The sequence below is a fragment of the Puntigrus tetrazona genome, chromosome 7, assembly GCF_018831695.1.
Source record: "Puntigrus tetrazona isolate hp1 chromosome 7, ASM1883169v1, whole genome shotgun sequence".
NCBI classification, from domain to species: domain Eukaryota; kingdom Metazoa; phylum Chordata; class Actinopteri; order Cypriniformes; family Cyprinidae; genus Puntigrus; species Puntigrus tetrazona.
This window is the reverse complement of record NC_056705.1, coordinates 6,763,335-6,774,239: the sequence shown is the minus strand read 5'-3', so window position 1 is coordinate 6,774,239 and position 10,905 is coordinate 6,763,335. Positions and strand designations below refer to the sequence as shown.

Below are 10,905 nucleotides of genomic sequence, written 5' to 3'. Positions count from 1 at the left end.
AGCCTGGTGATACACACCAAATTGAGAATCTAACAGAATGCATAGTCGATATAAAAAACTGGATGATGAGTAACTTCTTAATGCTAAATTCTGAAAAAACAGAGGTGCTAATAATTGGACCTAAAAACCCCACATATATTAATCTAGAACACAGTCTAACACTTGATGGCTGCTCTGTTAATTCTTCATCATCAGTTAGGAACCTAGGTGTGCTGTTTGACAGCAATCTTTCCTTTGAAAATCATGTTTCTAGCATCTGTAAAACTGTGTTTTTCCATCTTAAAAATATATCTAAATTACGACCTATGCTTTCAACCTCTAATGCAGAAATATTAATTCATGCGTTTATGACCTCGAGGTTAGATTATTGTAATGCTTTATTGGGTGGTTGTTCTGCACGCTTAATAAACAAACTTCAGCTAGTCCAAAACACAGCAGCCAGAGTCCTTACTAGAACTAGGAAGTATGATCATATTAGCCCGGTTCTGTCAACACTGCACTGGCTCCCTATCAAACATTGGATAGATTTTAAAATCTTATTAATTACCTATAAAGCCCTGAATGGTTTAGCTTGAGCGTGCTCTTATCACATTATAGTCCTGCACGTCCGCTACGTTCTCAAAATTCTGGCCATTTGATAATACCTAGAATATCAAAATCAACTGCGGGCGGCAGATCCTTTTCCTATCTAGCACCTAAACTCTGGAACAATCTCCCTAACTCTGTTCGGGAAGCAGACACACTCTGCCAGTTTAAATCTAGATTAAAGACACATCTTTTTAACTTAGCCTACACATAACACACCAACACACTTTTTATTATTCAAATCCGTTAAAGGATTTTTAGGCTGCATTACTTAGATTCGCTGGAACCGGGAACACTACTCCTAAAATACGATGTACTTGTGACATCGTAAAAAGAATGGCATCTACGCTAATATTAGTCCTGTCTCTTTCTCAATCTGTTTTCACAGTTTGTATCCAGACTAGATGGTGGATCAGCACCCAGAGATTATGTTCATCAGAGACCAGAAAACCTAGATGCGCCCGTCGACAGATCACCAGATCATGATGCACACACACATACACACACACACTAAGTAATTTACACTATCTGACACAGTTGCATTTAAAAAGTGCTGGGCGTCCGGTCAGAGGAGAACTGACCCCAACTGAGTCTGGTTTCTCCCAAGGTTTTTTTTCTCCATTCTATATGCATGGGGTTTTGTTTCCTTGCCGCTGTCGCCTCTGGCTTGCTTGGTTGGGGACACTTAACTTCTAGTGATTTAACGTCGAATTGATTACAGAGACCGTCTCTGCATTTAATAAGAAATTGGTCACTCTCGTCATTATACAACCCTGTCATTGTACTCTTCTACATTATACTGTACAGTGCTTTGATGCAACCTGTGTTGTTAAAAGCGCTATATAAATAAAAATGATTGATTGATTGATTGATTGATTGATTGATTGATTGATTGATTTTGGCAGGCGAGCGTATTGGTTATAAGAAGATATAGTTTTTATTATATATAGGTTAAATACATTACAAATGAAATACTAATATAAAATAGAAATAAAAACAAATTTGTATAATGTGCGAGCTCGGTCGTTCGGAGGCGTCGTGGCGAGGCTGTCTGGCATCAGAGAAGCGTGTCGCCGAGGTGCAGCTTTATCTTCTGCTCACTTCTAAGTGCAACCCTCCTTTATAGACTACAGGTGCAAGTCAACACTTTTTGGGAAAGTCCCGTACAACTAGAGACCTCCCTTTCAAGAAGCTCATTATAAAAACACAGCCATCTTATCAGTATGCTCTTCTGCTAAGATCTTTCTAAGATGTCCTCCTCTCGTCGGGAACTCAGCACTCAACGGTTGTCATGAATGAGGGGTCTGAGGCATGCGGATCCATATGCAGGCTTTTATTGAACAACGGCATGGTCAAAATAGGCAGGCGTCAAACAGGAGTATCAGAGATGAGGCAATAACAAAATCCAAAAACAGGCGGTGGTCAGGTCAGTCAGCAAACAATCAGAAACTCAGAAGACAGGCAGGGTCAAAACCAAGAGAACTAAGACTAAGGAAACTCAGGAAACAACAATAGAACAGGTGAGTTCATACTAATACATATTTTATCTCTGGCTATACTTTAACTAAATGCTACATATATCATACCTAATGTCTTTTCTCAATAAACTACTTTTACACATGATGCTGTGGTGGTCTTTCTTTCTACTATTCAATAAAGTGAATACCATACCATGTGTACTGTGTATCTTATTAATACTTATCAAATAAAAGAATACAATATTCTGTGTGGTCTCTTCTTGATAAATCAGTAACACATCAGAATGTGTTCACAATACAAGGTATCACTCAAATAAATAAGGAAAACTTACAAAATTGGGAAAACTTCCCGTTTTCCTCAACAATACACAAAAAAGATAAGGTACAGGTACATCTCAATAAATGAGCATGTTGTGGAAAAGCTCATTCATTTTAGTAATTCAACTTAAACTGTGAAACTCTGTATTAAATTAATTCACTGCACACAGACTGAAGTAGTTTTTTTTAGTTGCTTTAATTGGGATGATTTCGGACCAAAAGCAAACGGTGATAAGAAAGTCACATGATAAACCAAAGCCCACCGCAAGCAACTTTTAAATAGTGACATATTTAGAAAGTGTTCAGTGTCATTCACACAAACACCATCATGATGAAACTCAGAGAACTGAAATATGCCATAAACATTAATTTAACAACATGAGATGTAACATACAGCCCTAATAAACATACCTGATAAGAAACATAGTGATTTTAAAGATGTTATAATACCACATAAATCAATAACAACAGATGAATAACAGCCAATATAGTATATAATATCAAAGGTGGAATAATACAGAATAAATAATGAAGAACAGATTAATAGTAGACTATAAAGTAAATTAAATAGTGAAAACTACAGTTTTCCTTTCTGGGCTTTTTACATTATGCAGTTTTTGTGTAAAAAAAATATTATGTTTATGAGCTAAATCATTGACTCATTGAATGATATCAAGGTTTTTTAGATTAGGATTATTTTTTCTGAAGCCAAACTCTGAATGGAGCTGGAAAACATTAAAGCCTGACCTAAATGCTTCTTCTAATGCAGCTTTTGTGTTTCCTCTGCATTGAAAATGTTATTTTTTCAGTATTGATTTAATTTGCTTTGGTAACAGCTCAACAAAAGATGATGCATGCTTTTGGCTTCATAAATGTAAAAATGCCTATAACTTACTCTCCATCAGTACTGTGAACTGATTACCACACAGAATATGAATATCAACAACTTTCTTCTGGTCAACATCACGTATATTAAACGTTTTGTTTAAAAAAAAAAAAGTTTATTTTACACTTGAGCCCCTGCCCCTCAAAATATCTGTGCATGTCCCTAGTTCAAAATATTAGATTACAAAGTGATGAATAAAAATTAAGGAAACAAACACACAGCATTGATTATCTCACATAAAGGTCTGTCTATCTTTCAGTTTTAGTAATTTAACACAAACCCACGTTACACTCAAAATACTTGCATAAAGTATACAAATCAATTAAAAACAATACTCCCTCACCCTGTATTAATGAACACAGTCTGGATCACACTGAGGTCCAATTCAGAGCTATATCTCCCCTCTGTAATTCTTTTCTTGTTGACCATCAAACTATAAAACATCAAATAGTTTTCCCACTGTATACACAATATACTTTTCATAGCATATTACGAAATAAGCAACTACAACGCTCTGATTAATCAACAAATTTGATATGTAAGATGTGTAGGGCCCCCTTGCTCTCTAGGAGTTTTAGTTTTTAATTTTTAGATTTTAATTCATTTATTTTACTGTGGTCTGCTGTCACCCTTTCTATGTAAAAAAAAATAGGCAAATCATTTAATGCAAATCTCTTAATAAGTGAAAATTAAATTAAACACACCAGCTATTATTGTCTTACATAAAGTTCACTCTTAATAATTTCTGCAGATGAAGTTGAGTTTGGTGTTTTCAGGACGGCTGATCCAGAGCGGATCTCCTCCAGACTGAACTGCTCCAGATCTCACTGAGTCTTTACAGTCCTCTTCTGAAGATCCGTTCCTTGGAGCCCAGTTCTGATAACACACAGTCTCTCCATTCACCCAGAACCAGATCCCAACAATACAGGAGTGACGTAAACCCATCCACACCTCAGCAGTAGACGCCAGTTTAACCACGTTCTTCACACGACGCTGAATCTCTTCTGAATGAACCGAGACCAGATCCACATGATTCTGTCTGCAGTATCTCAGAGCTTCAGACCACGTCAGATTCTCTCTGATCACAATCAGTTTATCTGGAAACCAAACCAAGCACAAGCAGAAACTAGAGAGAGACTGATCCAAAACAACATGCAGAACAAACACCGTCCTGTCAGACATCTAGAGTCAACTTTAAGAGATCTGGAGGTGTGTGTTTTGTGAGGATCTACTCACCTTCATGACACACAAAAGGATATTGTTTGTCACAAGAGTCGTCAATCCATTGTCCCTGAGATTTCTGATCAACAGCTGTACAGTCTTCATGACCTCCAATATTATTAGGTTCACCAGTTCTCCAGTATCTGAATGAGGAGTTACTCTGATCTGACCACTGCCAGGAGTCTCTGAACAGACCGATCAAGATCCATGATCCAGATAAATTATTATCACTAATGAACTTCTTAATCTGTTGATCCTCCTCCTGGTTCCTCACACTGACCAAATCAATGTGATTCTGTCTGCAGTAACTTTGAGCTTCTCTCCAGTTCATCGTCTGATTGATGAAGACAGGTCCTGTGTTTGCTTTAAGAAAAAAACAGAGAAGATTCATGAATCAGTTTGTTCATTATCTTTAACTAGTCCCAGATATTTGGGCAGTAGATTAGTCCTTTAGAGGTTAATACAGTTGATGCTGTATAGTTTTATGTATTAATGAACTAATCAACAAGCAAGAAAATAATGTTTGTGTTGATAAACTGAAGGTTGAAAACATCAAGCTGTATCTCCTCTAATGTCCACTGTAAAGAAATTATTAACATTATGATTATTACCAAATGATTTTTAGGATTTTTAACCACTAGATCCATACAAGTCTCTCTTTCTCTTCAGTCGCAGGTTTTTTTTGTGACAAATTATCCTTAGAAACCAAATCAGCAAAGAAACTAACAAACTTTTTTTCTATAAAATATTGTGTCTGTAAAGAAACTGTAGAAAAAAGTGTGAAAGATACGCCAAGTCTGTTTTATATTCATAATAAAATAAAAAGTAGTCCTTAAGTGTACATCAATAAATAAATGGTTGTTGTGATTCTATATATCTGTACTCACTGTGGTTGCAGATGAAATATTTGGGAGTGCTGCATGGCAAGTCATGAAATTGTCCTTTTAACATCATACCACACTCTGCTCTTTCAGGTTGTCCAGGAGCCCAGTTCAGATAGAGAGCAGGTTCACCTGAAGACCACCTCCATTCATCACGACCCGTCTTCTGCAGACCAATCCAGACGAGCTGAACACCTCCATCATTCAGACTCTTCTTCATCTCGTTCATGTCGTTCATGTCATCAACGGTGGCCAGATCTGTATATTTCTCTCTGCAGTATCTCTGAGCTTCAGTCCAGTTCTTCCTCTCATTTATAAAGTGATACTGACGCTGAACACATTCAGATACGGAGCAGAGAGCTGCGAAAGAGAGCCTTCGCTTTAATGCTTTTCAGAACATAATCAAACCTGATAAAACTATCAACCATAAATTAAACCACAAACACACTCACCAGAGAGAAGAAGAATGAAATACAGAGTGGGGTCCATTTCTGAGGAAGAACCACATTAAAGCAACAACATTAGTTTATCAATAGTTTTAATTAAAACATTATATTTTAAGAAGCATCCTGCAGGACTCAGGGTTTAAGATTAAAGAATGAACGTTACTTCAGAGGCTGTGTGTTTCCGTCCTGATCCGATGTTTTTGTTTCAAACAATGTGATTATTATATCTGCTCTCGTTCAGCGTCACATCATTTGTTTATTACTCTCTAAACACACGCTTCACAGTAACTTCCTTTCTATTTGTGTTTTCACACTTCTTTCCCTAAATTTGCATAAATTTGTGTCAGTCTCAGTTAATATGAATATGGACCTTCATCAGAAAATTATATGTGTTTAAGGCTCTAGTTAAACAGAAAAACATGTGAGAATAAACTATTTAGTGATTATTGATAGAGTTTGAGATGATTTAAGAACACACTCTCACACACACACTCACACACACACACACATACACACACACACACACACTCACACACACACACACACACTCACACACACACACACACACACACACACACACACACACACACACACACACACACACACTCACACACACACACTCACACACTCTCACACACACACACACACACACACACACACACACACACACACACACACACACACACACACACACACACACACACACACACACACACACACACACACACACACACACACACACACACACACACACACACACACACACACACACACACACACACACACACACACACACACTCACACACACACACTCACACACACACACACACACACACTCACACACACTCTCACACACTCTCACACACACACACACACACACTCACACATACACTCACACAGACACACACACACACACACACACACACACACACACACACTCACACACACACATGCACACACACACTCTCACACACACACACACACACACACACACACACACACACACGCACACACTCACACACACACACACACACACACACACACACACACACACAAGATGAAGAGAAAGGTAACTCGCTTTACTTTTCTCTCTTTCAGTCTTTTTGAGAAAAAGAGGGATATTTCTTCTTATGGGGTTTCTTTTCTTTCATCTATTAAGTATTTCATAAAAATAACCTCATCTTCTGTTCTACTGTTTAAGTATAAACGTGTCTCTCTCTGTCTAAATACTTAAATGAGTTTGACTGGAATATGGAAATGAAAACATTGATTGTTTGCTTGTTTGTTTGTTTTTGGTGAAAGAATCTTTTGTTGTTGTTGTTTCTTTATCGTTCATTTGCTCATATCCTCACAGCATGTGGACCTTCAGGCTGAACTATATTTACAGCTCTGATGTGAAATGAAAGCATAAGTGAGAGATATTGTTCTGATCATATTTCATTACGTATCATTCAACCTCTTCGTTTTACTGCAACAACAAGAAAAGTTGTACTATAATTGTTCCCCAATGCGTCCTTCAAAGTCCCTGAAGGTTTAAGTGGCCATTGTTAAATGAGACTGTCTGTTGAGTATTTCCTGTTCCTGCACAACACTTGTTGCCTAGCAACTGGTGACAGCTGACATCAGGACACAACAGAGAGAGATTAGTTCAAGAGATGCAGGTGATTTTATATATATATATAACTCCAGTCACTGAGTCATTGACTATAAGGCAACTTTTCTTGGACTTAAATCCTTTGAGAGTCATTTGGACTAAGACTTATTTGTATGAAACAGTCCTCTGGATTAATGCTAGAAAAAGAAGTGACAAATTCACTGTATGCATTTATTAAGAGTAATTCTAGCTAAAGAACGAGCATATATGTTATTCTTACTTTAGAGTTTGATGTTTCTGTCTTCTCTCATTCAGCATCACATCATTTGTTTATTTCTGTAAACTTTGCATTGTTTCTTCCTCGTTTTCTTCTTTTCTTCTAATTCTCTGGAAGTGTGTTTATTTGAATGTGGTAGAGACAGAACAGAGTTCTTTAACAAAGTATTTCATTTCCACAGCGGCTTCCCTGGAAACAATTCACCTCAGCATTTGCATTTTAGTTTTTTCCATTGTCTTTTATCTTCAGTACCGACGGTTTCTTCATCTCAAACTAAATATCTTCATAAACTTTGAACATATTCTGCACATGTTTACCTCATTCCCTTTTTTTTTCATTTTACACACTGATCAACATGCATAGGACCCCCATTTCCCTCTTTTTCCACGATGACTGACAGATAAGGGGTCAAACCAAATAAAAAGGCTCTTTTTAATACTTTAATTCCCTCTCACATTTTATTTTCGTCCAGCTCTACATGTCTCATTCATTGTTATATGAGGTTGATTTAAAAGTTTGCACCAATCAACTGTCCTTTATTGTTTAGTGCACAATAAATTTGTGTGTAAGTGACATAACAGTTCCAGAAAGTCATAGTAATCTTAAAATAAACTACAAAATGTTCTTAAAAATGACACTTCATCCTCCCTCTCAGTTCTTCAGACAGAGCTGTAAAGCGCATGCGGCGAGATCAGCGTAAGGTCGTGGCATTGCTCCCAGTTTCTCCCAGCACTTTCCCTGTGGATCGTAACGGTGCACCCACGGTGTATCACGAGCCGAATCAGCCGAAGACCCTCCCAAAACATACAGCTGTCCGTCGAGAGCGGCCGCCCCCGGTGAGAGGTGAGCTCGGGGCAGACCGGGGAAAGACGACCAGGAGTCACGAACGGGATCATACCACTCACACTGCAGCTGGTCTCCAAACCCCGCCCACGCTGGCTGTAACCCCCCAGCCACGACCAATCGCTGTCCTGAAACCAGCATCACGTGCCCCGCCCGTCCCGCCCCCGCTGTCATGGGAGATCGGTTCGAGCAGCCGCGCGCCGGGTCGTAGATCCACAGACACGGAGAGCAGCGCAGGCCGGAGTCACAGCCTCCAGACACAAACATCTCTCCGTTCAACACCGCCGCGGCGTGACCACAGACAGCAGCGTCCAGAGGATGACACGACCTGTGAAAGCAGCAGGAGCACAGCACACCACAGTTACTTAAAAGATTGAAAGTTACAAAACGGGTGTCTAGAAGCTGTCCTTCAAACTTCTCAGTGGAGTCAAATTGGTGTCAGAGTACATATATCTGGGTATTATTATTGACACCAACATATGTTATGTAAGAAATTCTAGGCTCTTACTTAAAAAAGTCGTTTTTCAATTAGTATGTGCATTGCATTCACGATTAAGCAGATGTAGTTTGTCATCAAGGAGCTCTGAGATTAATTAATTAATTATATGTTGGGTCATTTGCCTTTTTATCTCTGTTGACTCATACAAAGAACTTCAGAACTTATGAAAACTTCAGACTGGAATTTTCTCCAAAAGGAAATAAAGTTACAAAACTTGGTGTCTTATAATTATTTAATGTCTTCGTTATGAGAGCATCCTAGTGGTGTGTGTTATATGTTGGTTTTGCAATGCATGATGTAGTCATTGGTCAGATACTCCTGGAAACGAGATTTCAGTCTTTTCTGGGATTAATAAAGGATATTTTAGGTGAGTGTTACTCACTTGTCAGAATGACACAGAATAATCAAAGAAAGCACTTCTTTAAAGGGGTCATTTCCAGCGCCACACTCTTAACAGTAAAAGAGGTAAATTACCCATGATTCATCGCTGATTCACCCATTTTACCTGATGTTCATTCGCCATTAAATCAATGTTAACATGCCAGCAGGGTATATTTAATGTCAAACTGCTGTGGAATTATACGATTTTGAATGAAAAAATCTTGGTCAAAAATTGTTTTAGTCCCCTCAAGTTCAAGCACGTTTGTGGCTTTGTGATTCTCTACACTGCGGTTCTTCTGTTAGGAAGCCAGCGTGAACTTGAGGAGAAGCGACGTCACAAACGGGCTGGAAGTTACCAAAACATTAGCTAATCTAAACACGCTGAGACTTTAAACATGATGACGAATCGTGAGGTCATTCAAAAGAAAATATCCTGCAGTAACATGCGGATACTGAAGTGCATTTATACTTTGTTGCTCGTAGCGGGGGTTTTCAACCCTGTTCCTGGAGCCCACACCAACACGTCCTTCAACACACCTGATTCAGGTAGAGACTCCAAGACCCGAAAACAGGTGAGGAAGACGAGGGAAACACCCAAAACATGCAGTGTTTGGGGACATGGTTGAAAAGCACCAATTTATTTGAGGAAATCCATGCATCTGTAAGTAGCATCATGGAAAGCATCGGTCTATTCAAGGAAACGCAGGTTATTTTATCTGTAATGATACGCTCTGCGCACACAATTACAGACTCTGTAGTGAACCGTAATAGACGGGCTTGACCTCCAGGTGTTGTCCTCGGGTGCGTAACACTCCACTGAGTCCAGATAGTTCACGTCACTGCTGTGTTTTGCTAAAAAGTGTAATACAGTTTATCTCTTTTCTTTCATGTGGTTGTTTGATACAATCTGCCAGCAAACCTCTGGCTGTGATAAACTCAAACTTTAATCTGAGCTAACAATAACACATCTCTAAGTGAATGAAAACATCCTGCAAAGTTTTAAATCTGAAAGTGCACAGTGTACAAAATGTTATTGGAATATCTGTGATAAGGATAATAATCTATTTATTAATGTAGAAGGAACACAATAAGACGAAATGAAGTCGATGAAGTCGAAAGAGAACGAGTGGGAGAAGAGTTTGGTATTAAAATGATTAGAGGACCAGAGAATGTGTTAGCAGCAAGAGATTTGAGAAAGATATTCAGATTAAAAGAAGTCGATGTTGAGTTAGAATTAAGAAAAATATGTAGTAAAATGCTAGGATCAGAAGAGGCAAAAAGATGAGGTTATACAAAGAGAAGCACCTTATGCAAGGCACAAAAACATTTGTTAGAAAGTTAGTGATAAGAATGAGTATGAAATATTGAAAATATCCGGTAGAATGCATAAGCTTCAGTGTCAGTATTCAATGAATAAATGGCTAAAGAGGAATTAGATGAAATTACTGAACAGAGAGTTCTGAAAAAAGATTAATCTATAAATTACAAATAAATCC

General features: G+C 38.3%; 2 protein-coding genes across 2 annotated transcripts in view; both read right to left on the bottom strand.

The window, feature by feature from the left end:
* Positions 1-2,323: 2,323 nt before the first annotated feature.
* LOC122349016 (macrophage mannose receptor 1-like) lies at positions 2,324-6,085 on the bottom strand. Its single transcript, XM_043244937.1, has 5 exons — positions 5,979-6,085; positions 5,822-5,860; positions 5,376-5,729; positions 4,504-4,851; positions 2,324-4,364 (listed from the first exon to the last, which is right to left on the bottom strand). Exons 2-5 carry the CDS (start codon positions 5,856-5,858, stop codon positions 4,003-4,005), a joined length of 1,101 nt encoding a protein of 366 aa, XP_043100872.1. The 5' UTR covers positions 5,859-5,860; positions 5,979-6,085; the 3' UTR covers positions 2,324-4,002.
* Positions 6,086-8,337: 2,252 nt separating this feature from the next.
* The window catches only part of LOC122349507 (kelch-like protein 33), a 52,441-nt gene continuing 49,873 nt past the window's right edge, over positions 8,338-10,905 (bottom strand). The window contains 1 exon segment of the mRNA XM_043245570.1: positions 8,338-8,857. Within this exon segment, the coding sequence (XP_043101505.1) occupies positions 8,338-8,857 (520 nt within the window).

Coding starts and splice junctions, on each gene's coding strand:
- LOC122349016 (XM_043244937.1), bottom strand. CDS start 5,858: ATGGACCCCACTCTGTATTTCATTCTTCTTCTCTCTG. Junction 5,730..5,821: donor TTTCATTCTTCTTCTCTCTG/GTGAGTGTGTTT, acceptor TCTCTTTCGCAG/CTCTCTGCTCCGTATCTGAA. Junction 4,365..4,503: donor TCCTTTTGTGTGTCATGAAG/GTGAGTAGATCC, acceptor TTTGGTTTCCAG/ATAAACTGATTGTGATCAGA.